At 39.5% G+C, this 23,912-nt stretch overlaps 1 protein-coding gene across 1 annotated transcript in view; it reads right to left on the bottom strand.

Annotated features, from left to right (window-relative positions):
- Window positions 1-7,082: 7,082 nt before the first annotated feature.
- LETM1 (leucine zipper and EF-hand containing transmembrane protein 1) overlaps window positions 7,083-23,912 on the bottom strand; it is a 28,871-nt gene continuing 12,041 nt past the window's right edge. The window contains exons 4-14 of the mRNA XM_059845333.1: window positions 23,266-23,409; window positions 22,444-22,581; window positions 19,321-19,524; window positions 18,747-18,866; window positions 17,543-17,674; window positions 16,758-16,928; window positions 15,981-16,136; window positions 15,078-15,212; window positions 14,344-14,531; window positions 12,334-12,472; window positions 7,083-11,008 (exon numbers count right to left, since the gene is read on the bottom strand). Coding sequence (XP_059701316.1) covers window positions 10,859-11,008; window positions 12,334-12,472; window positions 14,344-14,531; window positions 15,078-15,212; window positions 15,981-16,136; window positions 16,758-16,928; window positions 17,543-17,674; window positions 18,747-18,866; window positions 19,321-19,524; window positions 22,444-22,581; window positions 23,266-23,409 — 1,677 coding nt within the window. The 3' untranslated portion in view covers window positions 7,083-10,858. The remainder of the gene's footprint in view (window positions 11,009-12,333; window positions 12,473-14,343; window positions 14,532-15,077; window positions 15,213-15,980; window positions 16,137-16,757; window positions 16,929-17,542; window positions 17,675-18,746; window positions 18,867-19,320; window positions 19,525-22,443; window positions 22,582-23,265; window positions 23,410-23,912) is intronic.

Raw genomic sequence — 23,912 nt, 5'->3', positions numbered from 1 at the left:
ACATCATAGTCGATGAGTTTAGCACTTTCACATTTGAACCAACAGTTTATTAACATTTTTTTCAGGCCTTCTGTAACACCACATGGTAGTTTACTCACTTAATAATAATTTTGTAAATTGTCATGCCTGTCATTAAACGGGGTTTACCCCAAATAACCTCTTGGATTTGACAAGTAAGACTCAGTTATTCCACATTGTGCATTAACTGTGTGACCTCCTTGTTTCCTTTCAACCCCTCCTGTTCAGTGGAGTGTTCAGCACTGTGATCAGAGGGCCCTTGTGTGGGAGGGGAGGGAGAGCTGTGTGTAGTGGAGCTCAACAGGCTGGAGAACGGGCTAATGGGAACATCATGAAGTGCCAGAAAGGTGAATGCAAAGCCCATCAGATGGGAGGAATAACCCCATGTACCAGTACATGATGGTCATTGAGCTGCCAGGCAGAATCTCTGCAGAAAAGGCCCTGGTGGAGGTGGCCATGAGCTGGCAGAGAGCTCTGGCAGCAAGGAAGGTCCTTTCCCTCTGCTCAGCACTGGCAAGGCACACCTTGAGTGTGGGGTCCAGTCCTGGGCTCCTCAGCAGGAGAAGATGTGAACACACCAGGGTGGACCCAGCAGAGGCCACCAGGATGGCTGGGGGCTGGAGCACAGAGCACATGGAGAGGGGCTGAGGCACATGGGCCTCCCAGCCCAGAGAGGGGAAGGATTCAGGGGGACAGCCTGAGAAGAGATCCTTCTGCAATCTGCAATGAGAGCTTGCGGAGAAGATGGAGCCAAACTCTTCCTTGGGTTGCACAGAAATAGGACAAGAGGCAGCAGACATAAGGTGCAACATAGGACACACCCACCCAATTTCAGGAAAAAATTATCACCCTGAAGGTGGTCAGACACAGGGTCCAGGAATCTGTGTCACTGTCATCTCTAGAGAGAAGCAAAACATGACAGGACAAGGCAGGAAAAACCTGGTCAAAATTTGGTCCTGCTCTGAGCAGAAATTTAGGTGACTCCAGGGATCTCTTCCATCCTGAATTATTCTGGTTCTCTGATTCACACCTCTTCACCAAGCTGTGGGTTTTTATAACATATCCAAGTCACTTGAAGCATCTCATCCAAGCCCCTGAATAACATCTGTGTGACCTACTCTAACCTGACCTAACATTTGATCCTAAAAGTGCCTCATAGCAAAGGAAAGAGTGGGGATGTTCTGTTCTCGATAGCAAAGTGTTTCTAGCACTGAGTATTTAATTTGCTAAGAGAAGAGCTGAATCTGCCTTTGCACAGGAGTGCTCAGCAGCACCACTGCTTTTGCAGCAATGTGAAGGTGCTGGGCTCTGTGGGGAGATGCAAATCTAGATTAACACTTTAATCCATCACAAATGGGATGGATATCTTCCTGGGGGTTTAGATGTCACCTCTCAAAGTGCAGTCACATTGACTGCTCTGCAGTCAGGGCCGACAAAACCCCACCAGGTACAACTGAACCCCTCGCTCTCAGGACTGAACAGTTAATAAGCAAATGCTACACACCCCCAGAGCAGAGGGAAGGGCTCTGGGGAGGGCAGGACACAGGTCACTGATGACAGAGTCAGGAAAGTTTTGGAAGAGCTGAGCAGCTCTGGTAATGCAGCCCATAGCAGCCCCACAAAGAAAACATTGTCAGGGGCTTTTCCACCAGCCAGCTGAAGCCAATATAGAAATATTAAATAAGAAACCAGTGTTAGACAAATTCACTGGAGACAGTTTGGCTTTTTGTTATTTGATTTTCCAAGGGTGGGGAGTTAATTTATTTTTCTATTTTTAAAGACTTTTCCCTCTGCAAGAAAACCTCCACAAACCACAGAGTGATAGCAATAGAAACACACGAGTACAAGAGCTCACCAATGGTTTGTGGTGGATTCCCTTTCACTGTCAGATTTTGAACTGAGATTGGAGAATTTAGAACTGATGCTGTGTTTTAAAGAGGGATTAATTGTGGGAAGTCCAGTGTCTGATTATACCAGGTCATTTGACCAGACAGCAAAGATTTATTCTGGTTCACAAGAAAAGGTTAGCTTGTTGACAGAGAGATGAAACATGGGAAGAGGGAGTGTGGAGGCACCAAGCACTGAGGCAGAAACAGCCACACATCCCCTTGAGAAAACACAATCCTCAGGGGGAGGAATGAAAGATTTGAGAAACAAGACCCTGTATTTACAGCCCAGAGAGCAAACCATGTGCTGGGCTGCATCAGAAGTAGTGCAGCCAGCAGAGCAGGGGAGGTGGTTCTGCCCCTCTACTCCTCTCTCATGAACCCCCACCTGCAGTGCTGTGCCCAGCTCCGGGGTCCTTGACCCAGGAGAGACACGGATCTGTTGGAGCGGGTCCACAGGAGGGCACAGGGGGCTCCGAGGGCTGGAGCACCTCTGCTGTGGAGACAGACTAGAGAGCTGGGGCTGTTCGGCCTGGAAAAGAGAAGGCTCCAGGGAGACCTTGGAGCACCTTTCAGTACCCAAATGAAGCTTACAAGGAAGATTGGGACAGAATTTTCAGCAGGGCCTGCAGTGATGAGAGAAGGTGTAATCATTTCCAATTAAAATAGAGTAGATTTTGATTAGACATAAAGTAGGTTTTTAGCACTTAGTGCTATGGTCTCGTTGAGAAGGTGATGACTGGTTAAAGGTTGGACTTGATGATCCTGTAATTCTTTTCCTACATAAATGACTCTGATTCTGTGATAGCAGGAGCGTGGCAAGGCACTGGAACAGGTTATCCAGGATGCCCCATCCCTGGAAGCATTCAGGGCCCGGCTGGATGGGCAGCCTGATGTAGTGACGGTGAGGTGATCACCATGTAGTGACGGTGAGGTGATCCTGCCCATGCGGGGCTGCAACGATGTCCAGCCTCAAGGTCCCTTCCAGCCGAGCCATCCCGAGAGTGTGTGAAGCAGAGCCCGTGAGTGTCACACAGGCTCCTGGGGACGAAGGAGATGCGGGATCCATCTCCTGCAGGGCGAGATCCGGGCGGGATTCGACGGACGGGATTTGGGCCGGATCAGACGGGATGCGGGCGGGATTAGGGCAGGGATCCGGGAGGGATCCGGGCAGGATGCGGGCGGGATCCAGGCTGGATCAGGCGCTCGGGATCTGGGTTGGATCAGATGGGATCCGGGCAGGGATCCGGGAAGGATCAGACGAGATCAGGGCAGGGATCCGGGAGGGATCAGACAGGATGTGGGCAGGGATCAGGATAGGATCAGACAGGATCCGAGCAGGAATCCGAGAAGGATCAAACGAGATCAGGGTAGGGGTCCGGGAGGGATCAGACAGGATCCAGGCGGGATCAGACGGGATGAAGGCAGGGACCCGGCTGGGATCAGACGGGATCCGACGGGCGGGATCCGGGCGGGGACACGCGGGGCGCTCCCGGCGGGCGGCGGGCGCCCCCCAGCGGCTGGCGCGGCGGGCGCGGCGGTGCCGATGCGCAGCCGGATCCCGGCGGGATGCTGGCTGGTCCCGGGGCTGGGACACGAGAATTTATCCTCCCTCTGCTCTCCTGAAAAACGCAGGAGTCGTGTCCGCTTCACCCGCCACCGTGGCATCGCGCATTCAAAGCTGAAATGAGGTTCCCAAGCCTTTCCCTCGCTTTCTCAAGTGTCCAGGTACCAGCGACAGGTTCAGGGAGAGTATCATGCCTGATGGTACACATACAAGGACATCAATAGTTTTCTATTTGTCTATATCCTATATTTATACTATATTTCTCTTGATTGAGGGTGTGTTTATGTGCACAAAATTAAAACAAAATAATATTATAGCCTCCCACTCACTCCAAGGAAAATTACACAGAAGAATGAGCAATGAAAATTATACAATCAGCTCTCCCTGCTTATTTCCATTCACTGCTACAAATCTTCCTTGAGCCTGGCTAGGTGAGCTGTTTTCCACATCAGGTTTCTCTTGAGCACAAAGCTACAAATTATGTACCAAAAGGCACAGAAAAAGTACAAATAAGGGGTTTTCTGTTAGTGATTTCTCCCCTGTCATTTATTTGAAAAGGGCTTTTGGGTTGACACCAGTCAATTCTTGAATTTGAAAGTCCAAAACCTAGATAGCCAAAAGGATCTCATTTTCAGAGTACAAAGGATTTTCTGGGAAGAAGATCCCACATGGCTTAGGTAAAATTCAAACTAAATCACACTGAGTCACTTAGGGACAGCAGTGTTTGTTTCATCATAGAATTTAATGGCTGCAGAAGTTAGGTCTAAAAATAGTCAAGTGCATGGCTTCCTCTCAGTGTCACTCTTGATCTTGAAGACTCATCCTAGGAACATATTTTCCACTCAAGTGTTGTGGCTTATACAGTTCCTGAAGATTAGAGCATGCAGGATTGGAAGGGAAGGATAAAAGCATCCTGTTCTTAGGAGCAGAGACTGCACAGGGCCCACAGAGGAGCTGGGGCAGTTATGACTGAGGAAGGTGAGAGCAGATCTTGATGAAGGCTGCTGATTACTGGAGTTTGCACAGACCAAGCACTGAACATCACCCAGTTCATTGGAAACATTAATATTTTAACTCCTCTTCCACCAGGGCAAAGCCAGGTTCTGAGGAGCTGACGAGCAACAGGGACTCCATATATCTTTTCTAATTGGTCCTATATATTGAAGTAAAGGTAGAGAAAATGGGGTTTGGGAAGGATGGAGGAGAAACACCTGCTGCTTTGCTCACTACTTTGGGATTACATCTGTGGAAAAAAACACTTTTACAAGTCTAGAGTAGGCTGCTAAGATCCCCAGGTTTTCTTCACAACAGGTTGTTACTTCCCATCTTTAGTAAGATTATTAAGACTACTCTCTCTCTTTTTTGTTTTTTTCTTTTTGAAATTATTCTTTTGTTTCTCATCTCCCAGTTGCCCTTCAGCTCCTTGCTGAAGCTCTCCTTACAACAGAGTCTGAAAATCTTGCTCAATCAAGGACCTGAAACTGCAGTTAGAAAACACTATGAAAAAGCTTGGCTGGCTTTTGGGCTGGAGCTAAGACAAAAGGAGGGACAGAGAATCCAACATGCACGGGAGAGCTGACATCTCAAATTGCTTCTGCAGCACTCCCTGAGCCATAAATCAGACTGTTCATGAGGGGGCTGTTCTGCCAATATACATAGAGAGAAATACTAGATGGAAAGAAGCAAATCTGCATTAGATCCATCTCTAGCATAGTAGAAATCCTTTACACCAGTTAGATGAAAGAAACTGATGTTTGCAAACCACAAAAGGTTTGGCAAGGGTAAAATTGTACATGCTAATGAGCCCCCAAAGAATTTTGACCTGTGAAGGATATTTAACTACTGAGAAAGATTTATATCCAATAATACAGAAAAGTGGAAGTGAACACGGGGTATGGGGAACTAGAAACATACTACAAACATCTTCCTGCTCACATCAGCATTGAGAAATAATTCAAGAAAATACCAAATAAATAAGCAGTGAGAAAAGTGAGAATCCTTAGCCAGAGAAACTCACTGGTACGATCTGTCACTGTCTGCATTTGGTATTTAAAATCCTTTTTGCTACAAAATGCTGTACTAGGTCCTTGCACAGACTCTGCTCTGGAGAACATGTTTTCTGCCCAGTCACTGTCAGGGAGGTTTTATGTTACAGTGGCACAAGAGGCAAGTGATGGATTATTGATAGACTGGGCATTAACTGAACACAGATTTCTCAAGCCTCAGGTCGATGAAACAACCACAAGGCCATCAGTCTCTCACCACCACTATGCAGATGTGTTCACCCTCTAAATGGCATTTCACCAAAACAGTTTGCAATAAAACTTCCCCATTAATCCTTTCCAGACCACAATGTCATGAAGTCAGAGGTTTCCCCAACCAGTTTTCTGCCTGCCTGCAACACCAGTCTGATGCAAAAGAAGATTCCATCCAATGAAGTCCCAGCAATATGTTCATTATCTGCTACTAGAGCAGGCAGTTGCCATTCCCTCTGTGCATATTTGCAGACAATGCACAAATCCATGCCTGTAATTGCATTGAGTCTGGCTGAGCATTTCCCCCCAGCAGCCCTCACAGTGCTGTGCTTTGCCCTGGGAGCTGGAAAGGTGTTGATAACACACCCATGTTTTGGCTGCTGCTGAGCAGGGCTAGCACAGCACCAGCACTGTCTCAACATTCCCTCCACCAACGGGCTGGGAGTGGGCAAGGTCCTGGGAGGGGACACAACTTAATTTACCAAAGGTATATTCTAGACCCTGTGATGTCAGCTCAGATTCAAAGCCAAAGAAAGGAGGAGGGAGGAAGGACATTTGTTATTTACAATGTTTGCCTTCTAGAGCAACTTCCTCACCTGCTGAAGCCCTGCTTCCCAGGAAGTGGCTGAACATCGCCTGATGATGGGGAGTAGAGAATAAATCTTATTTTTTTCCTCTTTGCTTGTGCATGCACAAATTTTTGCTGTTGCCTTAGTAAACTGCCTTATCTCAATCTACAAGCTTTTCCCCTCAGATTTTAACAGTTACACACCACTGTTATAAACATGTCATAACGATTCATTAAAGAGTATAATAACCAATTTATCTCAGCAAAGAGAACAGTGGATCCAGAAGTCAACCTCTTTCTTGGGAGTTCAGTAAATATGATCAAGGACACTTGCCAATGTCCACATTTAATTCACAAACTCAAACCCCAATTCCTCTGCTAGTCAGTTTGACCACTGCTGCACACCACACCTATTCACCCGAATTAAAAGGTCATTAAAGGAAATTCTTAAAGCAAAAGCTTAAAAGGAACAAGTTCTGCCACTTTTAAAGCTTTTTATTTGGTATTTGGCTTTAAGCAGAAGAAGGAAAAATTTGCAACACCACCTTGCTTATTGGTTATTTTAAAAGCATGTCAAGGCAGAGGGATGTCTTCGGCCACCTGTTGAAACACTTGACACTAGAGAGCGGATTCAGCATTTGCATGTTCCCAAATCCTGTTTTAAAGCAGACAGGAGATTACTTTCATGGACACGGCTCATCAGCATCCAGCCCTGTGCCTGGCATCTCATCTGAAGAGTAATAAATTAACACTAAACAATAAAAAAAACCAGAAAAATAATGGAGAGATTAGGTTTCAAAATGATACTTTTATTGTAACTAAACAAAGGACACAAGCTCCAATTAAAATAAAAATTTTATACTGAGTTATGGCAAACACAGGACCAGTATGCTCAGAGCACAGACAAATGATTTTCAACTTAAATTTATAATACATCAACTGAAAAGCAAAATTTGGAATACAAATGAAGAACAGAATATGGGATTATTCTTTTAATTAAGTACACCCAATTATTTGATATTAACAATTTAAAAGTATTTAAATACATGCTGAAGTAGCTAAAGTTAAAATTATTAGCAAGGTATGCAGATATAAAGTTACAAGAAGTATTTTGGAGTTGTATAAAAGATGTAACTTTTCCCCCTGGACAAAGCCTACGTTAGTGTAAGGTACAATCCTGGCAAGAGATACTCTCTACCTGCTTGCAGTCCTGCTGAAAAACTCTGACTGAACCAGCTTTCTGGCACTCAACCTGCAGGCAGATTGACTCTCACAGTATGTAGTCAGTGATGAAAATCTCTGTGAAAACCATCTTTTGGGCTAAGATGAAAAAGAAACAAGTTTTTCAATAAAATAGCTCCTGTAACATGCTTGTTTTGAAGGGGGGAAAGAAATCACATCCTACTCTACTTCTCTTCCCTGTTCCTAAATGGATTTTTAAAAAAGCTTTTTGCGTGTTTTACATTTTCCCCCTGAATAGTTTATAGTCAAAATTTATTTGAATCTGCAACAACCCCATCAATGGTCTTACCAATCACCTAAGTCTGAGCTCAGAGGCTTTGCCTGTGTAAGTCACAAAGTCATTGAAATCTCGTCTATCCTTTAAATTATTTAAAGAAATATTTACATCTCCTGATTAAATATTCACTCAGGAATAAGTTCTGACCAGTTAATGTACACTTGTACACTCATCCTTTCTCTGAATGTACTGCAGCTTCTGGTTTTTTTGGTCAACACCAAAGGCAACCAAGAACATCAGCTGGAGCTACTCCACTCTGCTGCAGTTGCCTGTATTACCAGTACAGAGCTGCTTGGGAGGTTCAAAGTTGGGTAAAAGTGGATCACCAAGGGCTTCCCTAATCTTTTAAAGCTTGCAGAACACGTGTTGTTTAAGTCCAGCTGCCATGGGTTTGCCTGCTTTGAACAGAAGGAAGGCATTCCCCATGAAAGTCATTTCTGTGGTTGGTGTGCATGTCCTGTCATTGCTTTGCTAGGTCACAGCAGAAAGCTTCCATTTCTGACTGGCATTTAAAAGAATTTTATGTAATCTGTAAAGAACTCACAATATGCCAAATTTCATGCAAGTCTAAATGTATTCCAATTATTTTAATCAGAATATTCTTCATAAAATAAAATTTAAAAATCAGCTATTTTTGGCTCCCTTCTTATTTAATCCACAGAAAATTTAAGTGAACAGTAAATACAGAACAGCAGCAAAGTGTTTTAAACTCCCAAATACTGCAATCAGTCAATTTACTTTCAGGACAGTTAAAGCTCTGTAAAGTTTAATTAATAAATACTTGAAAACAGCTTTTTCTGCTACTTCCCTGGTTTAAATCTGCATGCATTGAAGTGAATACGATTCTTAGGTTTTTGATATTCCATGAAAGGTAGCAGGCAGTTTTAGAGTATCTTTACCACGTTTCAGGAATGTCAAGTAATATTCTTATACATTGTTTTAAAATTGAAAATATGCCACTGTAAAAATTGAGCGTACTTCAAAGCCCATAAATTCTAGCTGTAAATTATAAAATGGAAAATTAGTTTCTAGATCATATTTTTGTGAAATCAGTTTTATTCTTGAATGTTCATCTAACACAAGCATTGGCCTAAAAAAAAAAAAAAAGCACATAGTGAAGTCAGATGTTCAAAAATCTACAAAGTGACTTCCTGGCTGAAATCTCCAAGGTAATCTTGATTTATGAGGAAGAGAACAGCCCCCTTATTTTGGGAAACATGAACCATAAAGATTGTACTGATTTGAAATTTCAGCTTCACCACAGCAATTTCACACTTTAAATACAATTACAGTAATTCTCAGGAGGATCTTGCTGTAAGCAGCTTTCTTTGCAAACTGTACAGAATATGAACTCAATAGTTGAACTAGACACTGACTTTTTCTAGTACTGTACATCTCACTGTACATATTGCTTTGGAAACAACTAAATACAATGGTCCATATCATGCAAGCCATGAGACTGTCAAAACTTCTTTTGTTCCACTAACTTCAAATAAGTTTGTACAAATAATTTAGCCAATCTAGATAAATACTGCACATGGAATTATGCTGAAATATGCTTGGGAGTTGGTATTTTCTACAAAAATATGCTACTATGACTAAAAGCATTAAGTACTAACTGCCCACCTCAATATCATCATGTACAGTGCCATTGTCAGATGTGCTCTCTATAATGTGCACAAAATCAAGAATGGTTGTACATTTTACAATACTGGGTGCAAAATAAAAACAAAATAAAAACCCCAAACCACAACCCTGCTGGTTCAAGCCACACTACGTGTATTTCATAACAGATTTTAAGAAAAGTGTAAAATTTAGGCTACCATGAACTATGGAACATCCCAGAGTAAGTATTTTAGTTTTAAAACTTTAAAATTTACTGCTAAGAAATATTAATGAGAAAACCTTGACCTACAGCCAGTATGTAGTCACACATTTAAAGACAGTGACTATAAACCAAGAATGTAATCAAAGCACTGGCAATACCAGAAATGACTTGTTGACTGCACAGTAAGCAAAGCCATGAGATGAACATATTTATGTACTCTGACTATACCTTGTTAATGACTTTATACCTGAGATGAAAATTGAGAGGTAAGAGAACTAGTTATGGTGTAAATAATTATCAGATGAAAAACAAGCACACAAAGATAGCTACATTTTTAAAAATATATGCAAAAAGATCACAACTGACATTTTCTCCTTTTGATTATTTTCATCTTGCTATTCAGACAAACATTTTAACTCACTTTACCATGTGACAGATTGTGTTCTGAAACTATTTTGAAGGCTCCTGTGATTCCAACGCTTTAATAATTAATGGAATTTTGAGTAGAAGAAACATACTCTCCTCTCTAGTCCTATGAAATTTAAGGCACCCATAAGTAGCAAACTTCATGCCAAGTTTCCATTCTAGGGAAAAATAAATCTGATTTTCCCCTTCAACAGAAAGTAATAGTAACCATGAATTCATAAAAGTGATCAGAATGCCACATTCTCTGTCAGTGAGGCAACAGCTTAGTGATATTTAGCTTAAAAACCCCTAAATCTACAGAGCTACTACTGAAGCCATGGAATCTTCACTAGCAGATTAGAAAATGTGTAGTATTGTGATGGAACAGAAAGATTGTATTAAATTTTGAAAAAGCTAAAAGGTAGAAGCAGAGCAAGGTTGGGCCCCATGTAATGATGGAAGAAAATAAATGGGAAACATTTCTCCATGATAGATACACTGAATTTATACAGTAAACTTCCAAGTTTAATGGATCACTGTACTACAACAATGAGTGCAAATACATGTTTTTGTGGGCAGGAGCACTGCTACAGAAGCCTATTCTGTTTTCATCAGTATGGAATGACACTAAATCACTTCTTTGACGAACGGAAATTTCATTCCATATGTCAGAAAACTTCTCTACGATTTATTACCAGAATCAGCTCAAAACACTTCCCATAATCACAAAGCTCAAGTAATATGTAGCCATTAGACACAGATAGATATACAAGATTTTGGTTACAACTGTGATTAGCTTCAGATTCTGAAGCTTAATTCTTTGCTTCTGCAGCTTCCTTATCATGCTTTTCCTTTGCTTTCTCTTTTTCCTCCAGTTTTTCTTCTTTCTGAAGCAGTGACATAATCTCAGCAACCTGGCTGGTGCCAATATCAATATCTTCTTTGTCAATCAATTCTACAACCTACATGAACATAAAATGAAATTGAGAGCACATTTAGGTTTTACATGATGGAGGCATTTTCCTACAATAAATTTTGTTAAGACAACAAAAGTATTCAGTTCTCGTGTTCAAGAAAAACAGCATTTTCCTTCTTACATGGAAGACAAATTCAAACCACAATCAGTACCTCAAACACATCCAGAGTACTAAAAAAAAAGTTAAATGTAAACAAAAAGACTTAGAACTTTTGACCTTTGTGTGTGCAGTACACAAAGACATTTTAAATCATTAGTAAAACAGACCCATTTATTTTATCTGTTTCAATGGAAAGCTGAGATTCAGTACCTGTTGAAAAAGTATTTAAGACAGTAATTTATAGGCTTATTTTTACTTTCATTTTATTTAAGAAGATCTACTGTATCAGACAGGCATAAAGTTAAAAAAACTTAAAAGTAGAGGAGATGGGCGTTTCAGAAAGCAAATGAAAAAAAAAATCTAGTAAATTATTCCAAATTCCTTGAAATAGTTTTTTGTACAAATGTGTTCTTGGCACATCTCCTCAAGTTCCTAGACTTATTGTGCAACATATGCAGAATTTACAAGTACATTTTATCTGTGTTGCTAAATGTGCAACGGCTGTTTAGAGCAACAGGGAAGATAATCACCACTGGGGCAGTAGAGAGGAAAAATGTGTTTCAAAAGGCTGATACTGTATTTTCCAGCTGGCCATAGTTTAAATGCTATTTCTGTATCCAGTAGCTGAATGACTTGAGGGAAGTAAGTTTCAGGACAAATCTAAATTTACCAAGTGAAAAAGAAACAAGAAAATGAGGTGAAAGGGAGAGAAAACCTGAGAACGTTCAGCAAAATGAGAGAACAGGACAAATCAGGCAACAAACACACCTTGTTGTCTTTCAAGCACAGGAAATACAGATCTCAATGAAACATCTAAAGCATACAAATAGGCAAGCAAAGCTACTATTTTGCATTGATATGAAATATATCTATGGATGTTATGTCAACACTTTCCCCAACAGTGGTAGTTCTACTCCCTCCCATTTTTAAGTAATAACAAAATTACCATATTTTGAACTTGACAGAGACATACAGAAAAACCTACAGCTTTAAAGGTTATGTGGTAATGGATTTCCCCCCCACCAAAAAAAAACCAGCCATATATATTCTCAAGATGCTGTTATATAAGATCTATTTACAATACATACAAAAAACCTCACTGTCATCAAGTAAAGACACTTGCAAAAGACTGCACTATGTATTTATGCCAAACAGGTGCAATGTTTGAAGGATAGTTAGCCTTATTTTCTTTAAGAAGTCCACAAACTTACCTTAACAACATTATCTATATCAATTTGGCCATCCTTGTTTTCATCTAGTGCCTCTGCAATCCTTGTTAGCTTCTCCTCTGGAATCTTCTGAATTTGTTTCATTGCATTAATTAGCTCAGCAATGCTGATGAGATTTTTCCTGAAGAGAAAGCACAAACTCCACATGACAAGCAGTTACTCCAAAGGAATAAGGTTGACAAAAAGCAGTACTGGAAGCTACAACACTGCAGGATGCTTGTAAAATTATTAATTAATTATTTATAATCCTGAACAGAATGCAAAAAACCAAAAAGGAGTTACTGATCAGAAAGCAGATTTTTATCTTACCATCAAATCTCATGTTTTTAGTTTCCACATTTCACTGAACAAATATAAGTACCCAGAAGCATTTGAAATAAAATTTTCTGTGATTCCCAGACTGTGTAACTAATGCCCTTTGTCCCTTCACTCCCCATTTACCAAAGATATAGTGCCATGTTTCTGGCATCCTTTTACATGTAGAGGCTGGCTGACAGGAAATCAATGAGTCACAGGAAAACAAAAGCTGAGAACTAATCACTTGAGCAATTGAGCTGTTTGGTTAAATCAGCTTCACTTGCTCCTGTCAAGGACCAGACTCTGGGGAAGGAAGGAAGGACTAGCAGGTTTCAGGTGTCACTCGCTGCTCACTGATCTCATGATTTTTGTATATGTTTTGCTAGTTTGAAGAAACATCTTCCAGCACAGATCCAGCTGAAATGCAGGAGACAGTGAAGTCAATAAATACTAAACAGAAGGGCTTTATCAGTGTAGTCCCAGCTCTTCTGGGCACAGACTTTTATGCAAGGAGGATTTCTCATGCTGCTGCTAAATGTCCTGGACATGGCTTGATAAGGACTGCATCATCCTGAAGGTTAAGACACAAGCCTTTGACAACTAAGCAATATTTAAACTAGCAATTTTCAATCAGCCACAATCACCAACAAAATTATCTAGAAAACCATCCATTACAAAGTATAATTACATCCAGTACAAGCAGATTCTGCATCGTATTGTCAGTTTACTAATTCAGATGGTTTTGATCAACAACTTCTCTGTAGCACCATTCATATGGCTGCCCTGTTACACAAAATCTGCAACAAATGACCGTTTGCCCTGGGGACTGGAAAACAGAGCTCAGAAGCAACAAAAGCAGAATCCCTATTTCTGTTTAGTTACGCTCTTTGGGAGCTGCCATACTCTCTTAATGAATCACACAAAATGGTGCAAGCATAAACCAGATTAATAAGTATTCATGATCACAAACCATGACAGGTTGTGCCACAGTTTCCAGGTATTTCAGAGTGTGCAACAAGCAGTGTATGACCATTTAACACAGGATTGCCTGAAACACTCTCCCATAATATTAAGACCTGGGTAAGTGTTGATAAATGAATTTGTAATGAAACTATCAGGAAAGATCTTTCATTGAAAGTCTGCGTATTAAAAATTGAAATTAAGTAAATCTCTTGGAAAGGGAGTGTGTAAAATGATCTCCTCACTTCACTCACATTAGACACATATTCTCACTGGTCTCAAGACACCACAGACCCTCGCAATTTTTTTTCCTCACTAACACCTTTGTTACTAAATAACAACAAATATGCACACACACTGTTGTGCACCTTTTCAGTCAATGGCACAGGGCAAAATTACTGTGTGAGGAGCATGACTAAGGGGATGATTTCACCTGTAATCCTGTTAATGCCAGAGGCATGGGCAAGATGGTAAGATTCTAATCAACACTGACTTTCAGAACACCCTCAGGATCTGGGGAATTATACATCCCTTTTTCCTTCAGCAGTTCAACTATATTTAGCCTTAGAAAAGAGAAAATCTGCAGCATAATTTTGTTAATTTTATTTTTTAAAAATCAGTTATCTCAATATTCTAAACAAATTATTCACCAACTCTTTTCTAACCACACATCAGACAAAAGCAAGAGTGAAGGTGAACAGCCAGAGACACATCCAGTGCTCCCAGATTACTTACCCAGCAGAAGTATCCTCACCATCCAGCTTTGCATCTGCTGTCTTTTGACTTGTTTCTAATTCTACAATAATTTTGTCTATCTGACCAATCATTCGGTTCACTCTCTTCGTCAGTCTCTTGCTTGCCTTCGACTCTTCCACTGCCTCTTCCTCACCAGTTTTAGAAAGCTCCTTGATCTCTTGCAAGTCCTAGAAGAAAAAGTCAAGAGAGAGAAAAGCTTTTGCTGGTGAGAATTTGCTACAACAGACACTACTGACTTCAACCAGCATTTTAAGACAGGAGCCATTTGTAGATGAAATACAAGTAGAGACATACAAAGCCAGATGGAATTAGAATAAATTTTAACACTGCTGCCTTTTCTATGCACCCCTTAAATGTTATTTTCCACACCTTTCATAAGGCTGGATAAGGTTCATTTTACTTATCTTGGAAATTTCTGTAATACTGACATCTACACTTGCTAAGAAAGAACTGCAGCATGCAGCAATCAGTCAGCTCCTGTTACCCCAGTCCCTGGGAACAAGAGCAGGAGCAGAAATCTCATCTGCCTAATAACAATTAGGCTTTGAACATGTTACACAAATGAGGCTCTGCATTGTCACACACAAAGTTCATTCACTCAGCTTCCAACTTGAGACTAAAAACAACCAAGAAAGATAATCTTTAAATTTGTGGATCCCTTCTGCTAAAACTAAACATGAACAGAAAAAGAACTTCCATGCCCCATTCTTCACCTCATTATACTCCTGGATATCATCCTTCAATTCCTCAAGCTCCTCCTTTTCCTTTGTTAGTGATTTTTTCTGTTCCTGTAGTTTGGTGCAAGCATCACTCAGCACATCAATCTCCTCCTTGGTGATTTCCTCACCCTGTAACAGAAAACACAGAGAAATTAGTGAAGGGCACATTTGTGATCTTCCTGCAAGCTTTTCAGTCTTCTAGCAGAAAAGAGGAAACACAAGATTCTTTTTATATATTTGGAATCACTACTATCACATTTTGAGGGCAATACAAAGATTTTAAATGGTAAGGCAGTTCATTTCATTTGCTATGGTACTGTTTTTTGAAGTGCACCAGGATTAAGTTCAGGTAATGTGACTGATTATGTGAGTTTCTGAAATTCCATACCTGATCATCTCATTTAAGAATGTTTAACTTCATTCCTGGGCTAAGCAATCAAAACAACTGAGAAACAATTCACCATGTATGGGAAAAGATAAATTACACCCAAAAAACAAAAGAGTAAAGTTTGGAAAGTTGAGCTGTAGAAAAATTATCTTCAAGAAACTTTTTGAGAATGAGGATGAACACCCAAAGTAACTACACCTATCTCTTGAAAAGCTGAGAATAAAATATGCACAGGCCCATTCCATCTACAGATAGTGCAAATGCCCCCCACAAACAGGTATATTAATTTCAGGAATGCAGAGAGATAAAGGAGATGCTCTGACAGGTTTTGCTCTTAGTTCAGCTTCTGCACTGGTGAATTTTCAATCCACTAAGTAGTTGTTTTTAACTGACAGAATGTGGTGAGAGGGTTAAAAGTGCAGGGCAGGCAAGCAATTTATCACGGTCCTCACATGAATGCTCTGAATCTTTACATTCAAAAGTATGAAAAAGTGTGGTTATCCAGTTACCTTAATGCCTTCCAGCACTGGTGCTGTATCTATCAGTGCCTCTGAGTGCACTGCTGCACCTGCCCGTGCCAGTTCTGGTTCAGTATCCATCACCACCTGGCTTTTTTTAGCTTGCAGAGCAGTTGCTTCAAGATCTGCTGCTGGTTCCGCCGCTTTCTAAATTTAAAACACCTCATTAGGTTGCATTTTAAAAAATCAAAATATTAGCTGTAGTAGCTTCAGTAAAGAATGACTTATAAAAATAGAAATAGTTGCCAAAGTAGAAACACACATTTTTATGAAAAGAAGTTAAAAACCTGCAACATATGAAGTGGTTTCATATTAACATACCCACTAGTATTTCAAGAACTACTTCTGTAAGCTCCTGAGGCTTAATTCACTAATAAAGCAGGCCAGCAGCTTTTATAGTCAAATATTATACAGCAACATTATCAGGTTGATGACAAATAGAAAGAACCAAAGATAAATGTGGAGTGTAGAAAATTTAAAAAAACCAAACAAGCAAAACAAAACCACAACCTTTACTACAGAAAAAGAAGTCTTCTCTTGCTGCTTTAATTAAGAAGGAAGAGAAATCAAAGGTAACTAAGACTGAGCCAATATTTTATAGTAAACTTTTGTGTTGCAGTCAGTTTAAGTATTCTCTCACATCTTCCATATGTGGACTTGAAGTCCAGTTTCTTGCAGACAATACCCAGAGCAGAGGCAGTAACTCATAACATGCTAGTGTTCACATCACTTGACATTTACTCCTCAGTAGTTGTGAGCAGAACTTACCATGGCTGCAGCCTCAAGGGTTTCTTTGGCTTTCTCTGCAGCTTCAGACATTTTCTTTTCTTCATTTTCTTTTCTGATGGCTTCTTCTTCCTGAAGTGTTGCTTCCAGTCGTACTTTGTTGTCTATTTTTTCACCTTCAACTTCTGCCACTTTCACTTGAGCCTCTTTGGCCTAAAAATAACAAAAGTAGTCTAAGAGAAGTGTGTACATACATACAGGTATGGCTGCATCATGTAGGTTTAGATATCCTGATTGAGATAGGTAGTACAGGTATGCTAATGAATAAAGTCAAAGCCCCCAGATGTTACCCTATTTTTGCATTTCTCAGAAAAAGATTACTTTCTTGAGAAAGTTTTCGGTTTTGGTGGAAACGTGAACTTTTCACCCTGAAATCATACACATTCTTCATTCTCTTTCTCTCAAGACTACCAACAATCTACTCCGATAATTTCTTTCTCTGCATAACATCATGTATTTTTAAGTATTAATGTCTTTCTATGGCATGAAGCATTCATTGTTCTTTTGTATGTGAAAGGTGTATTCTAAATCTTCTTATGCTATTACTGTCTGCTGTCATGTAATCCAATATTGCTCTGTGTTTGCTTTATCCTCATGTCTCTCTACATACAACACAACGTCTGCCTTTGAAGGTCACACAAATAAACCTAGCTATGATTTAGTTTTTCAAGGAAAAGCAAGGAACTGAGAAGAACATCTATTTGTCTGGGTGGATTTTCAGTCATGACACTGAAAGTTAGTTACACACTATGTCCATGAATACTTACAGCACTGTCTGGTAGTGTCTGAAGGGTTGTTTTGAGCTGATCAGCTGGAGAAAGGGTATCTGGAAGATACATGGCTCTGGATAAAATAAGCAATGAAGTAGGAATTTCCTGGTTCAGGTGCAGATCTAACCACTGTAAGTGCAATACAAAAAAAAAGGTCTTTAATTTCAGGATGTTTTATTCTTTTTTACAAATAAAATCAAGCAAAAGTAAATACAATTTTTTTTTTACCACTACTTATCAGTCAATATCCTTACAAAGGAACTACAGACTACAACCAGGTAAGAATTACAGCCATTCCAATGAAATATAGGAAGATTTCTTTTGTTTGAAGTAGTATTTCAAGAAACATTGAATGAATATTTGAACAAGTGCTTTGTTTCACATTCATCTTAAAATCACAGAACCATTTGGGTTGGGCTAAAGATCGTCCAGGTAGTTCCAACTCCCTGCCATGGGCAGGGACACCTTCCACTAAACTGTTCCTCAGAGCTCCATTCAACCTGGCCTTCAACACCTCCAGGGATGGGGAGTCCACATCTCTGGGAAACATGTGCCAGTGTCTCACCACCCTCACAGAAAAGAATTTCTTCCTAATATCTAATCTAAACCTGCCCTCCTTCAGCTTAAGGCCATTCACCCTTGTCCTATCACTACATGTCCTTGTGAAACGTCCCTCTCCAGCTTTCCTGTAAGCCTCCTTTAGGTTCTGAAGGTGCTATAAAGGTGTACCTGGAGCTTTCACTTCTCCAGGCTGAACAACCCCAACTCCCTCAGCCCATCTTCATAACAGGTACTCCAGGCCCCTGTAAGCAACTTAGTGGCCTTCTCTAGACATGTTCCAACAGACCTTCCTCTAAACCAGGCAACACCGAGAGACAACTGATCTATTAAGTAAAAAATTCTTTTGAGCAAGATAATAACTGACAAGACAAACTTTCAAAATTGGAAACATATTTCAGATATGTTAAATTTAAAGTATCTATCTGCATCATCAAAACATCATGGTCAAAAGGCAGCAACCCACAGCTACTACATACTTACAAAGTACATGTGACAAAAGCTTATTAAGAAGAAAGACTGTTTTAACCAAGCCTTTAATGAGAACAGAATCAAAATGACTTCTCTGAATCAAAACAAAAACCAGAGCATCAGAGCTAACAATTGGAACTAGGTCTGTGTACTGAGTCTTGCAAAACCATACCTGTTTAAGCTGTTCCTTGAGACGCTCCTCTGTCACACCAAGAGCTCTCATCCCTCGGGCACGACAAGCTGCCTGCAGTTCTTTAACAGTCAGGCTATCAACTCCCTCTTCAGCAATCATCTGCACGATGGAAAGGAAATCTGTGTTAGAGCTCAAAACAGAGGCACCACCAGCACTGCACAGCCACGTGTTACAACAGCCACTAGAGGCTGCTGTGCTAACACAAAACAGCCTCAGCTGCTCCCACATGCTGCTCCAGCATGGCCAGCCAACCCCTAAGCTGATACTTCTATCAGCTCCCTTACAAATTATAGTTTCATAGAAATGTTTTTCTTTGTGATATAATTATTTTCATTTCAATAAATGGTAGATTAAAAAAATATCAGTTTTTTTCTTAACAAATAAAGACGCTTCTGATTTTAAGCTCTTCAAGCTTTTTTGTTCAAAGTTTTCAAACAAGACAATTAAAACAAAAAAGGAAAATGCCTAGAAAAACAAACACACATATATCCACACACACTCATTACTGTTATGTGTCAAAATTATTACCCAGTGCCTATTCAGAATGACTCACCTTGTCATCTGCTTTTATGCTCCTCAACCTCATTGTCAGCTGGAAGCGGAGAAAGTTATTTGTCCCAATTGACTGAAGTTCCAACAATTTACAAAGTGCCACCAGCTGAGGCCTGGTCAGATTGTCCAGTGTCAGCTCATCTTCAAACAGTTTAGAGAACCTTAAGATCTCCTCATTACTGGGTCTTTCACCAGTTTCCCTGATCTGTGAGAAAAAACCAAACACACACAAAGCTTTTCAAAGCAGATGCTATAGTTGGGCATTATTTTGAATAAAAACACTCTCCTCCTTTGTCAAGCACTTTGCAACAGTTTTGGGATAAGAAAGAGCACATAAGAAAGGAATGAAAGAAGTTCTTAAAAAACAAACAACTTACTTAGGCAAAAGAATTGATAGTGCTGACAGTTTCCAACAACACTGCATAATGTACTTAAGATAAAACTAACAGAACAAAAATTAGATGCATCTGTACACTAAGGAGCAGGTCTAGCTGAATTGCACTGCCATGAGATACCTCAAGAAATACATACATATATATATATACCTTTGAGTTAATAAATAGTTGCTACTCGAGTTACACTTGCAGATATTTGTTCTGTTCTGGTACCATATTTACTAAACACAGAATCAGGTAAGACAAAGATGGGAAGATAAAGTAAGAGTGGCAAAAATTTTGCAACACTGGTGTCCCCATGAAAGACAGATGGGACACTCAACTACCTACTTCCCTTCATTTGTTACAATACCCTTTTGCTTTCAACTCCTAGATGTTCTGCAGCACCTCAGGGCAAATGGTTTTGTACTTGAAGTTATTCCAAAGTATAAAGCAATGTTTGGGAAAGGACTCTGCATCTTTGTGATGGCAAGTTCTATGTAACTACTTGTACAAATGCAAATTTAAGCTCTTCAGTGATGTTACCAATGACTTTCCAATCATTAAAACCAATTATTGGAAGCTGAAATAACAGTTCAAAAGAGGAGGAGAAAAATTCCCTGGTCTCATCAGGTCACAGTAAAGCATTATCATCTGTATAGATGTTGATTTTTCTATTTCAAGTATGCCACCAAAAGCTTATTAGTGACATCACTACATCACATATCTACAGAACTTACAATTACATACTCCTAGTCTTAACATCTTTGGTCTAATCATAGATATAAAAAAACTTTTCCCAATACCTTTACTTTTTTTAACTCCTGTAAAGAAAACATAAAACTAGTGACATCAAATACAGTTTGAAAAGCTAACATTACCTGCACTGCCTGATTTATCATGCCTACCTATTCTACCTGCAAACTCAAATATCTTATAGAACAGCTACTGAGTACAGGAAAAGGTAAAAATCAGGAGACAAGATGGCCTTGAGCCCATTAACCTCCAGGATACTTCTGTAGCAGAGAAACCATCTTGAAGAAAGAAAGGTCAAAGGCCTTGTTGTTCCACTTAACCAATGCCTTCACCATAGGAGCCAAAAATGGCCCTTCAAAAACACAGGAAGTATTTTTCTCCCTTGCTTAAAGATGAATTTTGACAGAGCCAAGCACGTGTTTCTTGAAAGCACAAACTGAAGCTTTCTATTATATCACTAGCTACAAAGCAACAGAGACAAATTCTGGAATTATGCAGCAGACACATTAAGCCTGCAATCAATGGTTCTTGCAGCATCAAATACTTCACCACAGCAGCCACTGTTAAAGAATAGCAAAAAGGTGGGAAACATTGAAGCTGCTTCTTCCTCTGACATTTATTATCCGGTACAGCAAAATGAGATCAATGAAATTTGTCTCTGTGGCACAAATGAGAAATATAAAGCCGTAAAAAGCACACCCACACATATGAAATGCAGGGCTTGAAACTTCTTTCTTAGTCATCAGAGGAACTTGGGACTTCCTCCAGCAAATGTGGAGTGAAACATCATTTATTTCCATGAAAATTAACGGCCAAATGTAAATTCTCAGTAGCAGTTCTTCCAGAAGAAAATGAAATGTTCTGAACACGAAGCATGAGTGGGCAAGTTCCCAGAGCCTGCAGGGGCAGTGCCTCAGCCACTAACTGCTATAGCTAACCACTTACAATGTTCTGCAGATTCAAAAGAACAGAAACAGATGACTGCAGAGAGGCTTCAAAGTACAGGGACTTTGCAAGAAGTTACTGTCTGGCAAAATTTGCCACTACGATTATGTAAGGTGATGTATGTGGCACTATCAACATCATCTTATCACCCCTGACATGCAGGAAAATCTTAAGCTATTTGGAAGAGGTTGCCAAGTTCATGTCTAAAACCCCTGGGCTCATGTGCCTTTTTCTGTGCAAATGCACACTCTCTCCAAAGGAGGGGACCACTGCCTTTCTTTCAACAAAGCACTCGGTGATGCTGGTGGCTCCACCTCTTACTCAACAGCCCCAGAGTTAAGAGAAATCAGAGATAAGGACTGTCCTGAGAAGCCTAAGGAAGCATTTTTCATCTCTCCAGGGAGCACCTTATTCTCACCCACAGTTTGGTGAAAGGAAACGCTGTGAAGCCTAAAGGCCATTAATGCAGATGTCTGACACTTAAGTCTCTCTGTCAGCAACTGAACTTGAATAGGAAAATTTTGCACAGCAACTACATTTTAGCTAAACCTCAGATTATACCACGTTCTAGTCAGTATAGCAACTGTGCACTTTAAAACTGTTTTTACAAGCAGAATTAAATTTGACCAAAAAAAAAATTAGTTTTCCCTCCATTAAGTTTCAATCAGTTAATTAGGAAAGAAGTCCTCTCCTAGTTTTCACACCCCGTGTTGAAAAAAAAGAGGTCAAAACCTACATGAGTAACCACTGAGCACACCATGTTTCATGTGAGATTTAACTTATTAACAAATGAGTGAAGAAGAAACAAATGAGCAGAAATATAGTGCTTCTAGAATTAGAGAGCAAAAGCTGTAGCTAGAACACCAAAGTTAATAATAGGAAAACTTCATCACACTGACAAAAAAAGAAATTTATCCTAAGAAAACTACTATATTCTGTTTCTCCAAGTCCAAAAAAATAAAGGTATGATTGGTGATTACCATAGATCGAAAAAAACCAAAGCTTTTTTTTTTTGTAGGAAGAGAAAATGTATTTTCTAAATTTTTTACCTTTTGAAAGAATGTTGAAAAATCTTTTGTAACATTTCCCTTGGCTGCTTTATTTTTTAAGGCCATCTCCTCAATGGTGTCTTGAAGGAATTTAGCCAATTCAAGCTTTACTCTCAATTCTTTCTTCAATCTTTCCTCCTGTTAAAAAAAATTATTTGTTTTTAAAAGTTCCTGCCAGAAACACATGATCTAAACATTACTTCTGCCCCGAGACAAGTAATTCTGGACTTCTGGTATAATACACACATTCCAAAGGACAATTCACTCTTCCCAAAGACCCCCAAATCACACTGAACAAGTTGAAGAGCTCACTGTGTGCTCTGAAAGCAAAAACTCGTGGGACTCTTGGTGGGTTTTTACAAATCTCTAACAATTCTGAGAAAATATAACTAGTAGAAAGAAAGTTTAAGCAAAAAAAAAAAAAAGTGGAAGAAGCTATTTTAAATATTAAGTATACAGATGAAAAACCTTGTATCAAGGTTTAAGACTACAAATGTTACAATGTCGATTATAATACAACCAGAAAAACAAAATAGCTTTAGTTCTCCTTTGTAGGAGTCATAGAAAATGGAAATGAGGATAGCAGAAAAGACAAGAGAGGCTTTCAACCCCGATAGCTTAGCACCTGCACATAGAAAAACCAGGATGGTATTGGTTCACTATTATATGTTAAAAAGTAAGATCTTCAAAATAAGGAAGATAAAATCATTACCCCAACACTGAAAAAAATCTATTGTTTTTAGACTTTTTCTAATTTTTCTTACCAAGAATTTTCTAATTTTTTAAAAAGTATGACTGGATTATAAATTCAGACCTTCTTACCTTTTTAGACTTTGTCTCAAATGTAGAGGGAAGCATATTAGGGAACAACTTAAGAGCTACTGGAAGTAAAAATTCCATAAATGGGACAACAAGAAAAACCAAAAAAGGGACCAGGCGAAAAAGATCAGCACATATTCGAAGAAACTGGAAGGGAAAAAAAAAAATTGATAAGCTAATATTTAAATACTTATTTTAAAATACTTGATTTGATCATCTAATTGTCACTTAGGCTCACATATATATATATTTCCTATGAAGAAATCTTAGAATTACACAAAAAAAGGATGTGACAAAGTCAGTTTAGTGTTTTTTTTCAAGTTGCTACATACTAGAGAGTGCTGGAGTTTCACCAGTTTTCAACACTATAGAAAGTATTTCAAAAGCCTCACTGTGTCTCAATAGGATTATTGAACAAGTATCTCATTTAAACCTCTTAAAAGCACCTGAAAACAGGAGGTGGTCATTTGTTGTCATTAAAGCTGCTTAACTTCTTTTATGCATCTTTATTTGTGCTCCACCACTTCTTACATGCATGAGCTACTATGGAATAAGTAATCAAGAATAAAATGAAAGATCCCTCCCCCTCTGCCTTATAACAATTGTAATGTACATTTAAATCCACGGTAATGAGCCCATCTTGGTAGATT

The sequence above is a fragment of the Haemorhous mexicanus genome, chromosome 4, assembly GCF_027477595.1.
Source record: "Haemorhous mexicanus isolate bHaeMex1 chromosome 4, bHaeMex1.pri, whole genome shotgun sequence".
NCBI lineage: Eukaryota > Metazoa > Chordata > Aves > Passeriformes > Fringillidae > Haemorhous > Haemorhous mexicanus.
This window is presented reverse-complemented; position numbering and strand designations above follow the sequence as displayed.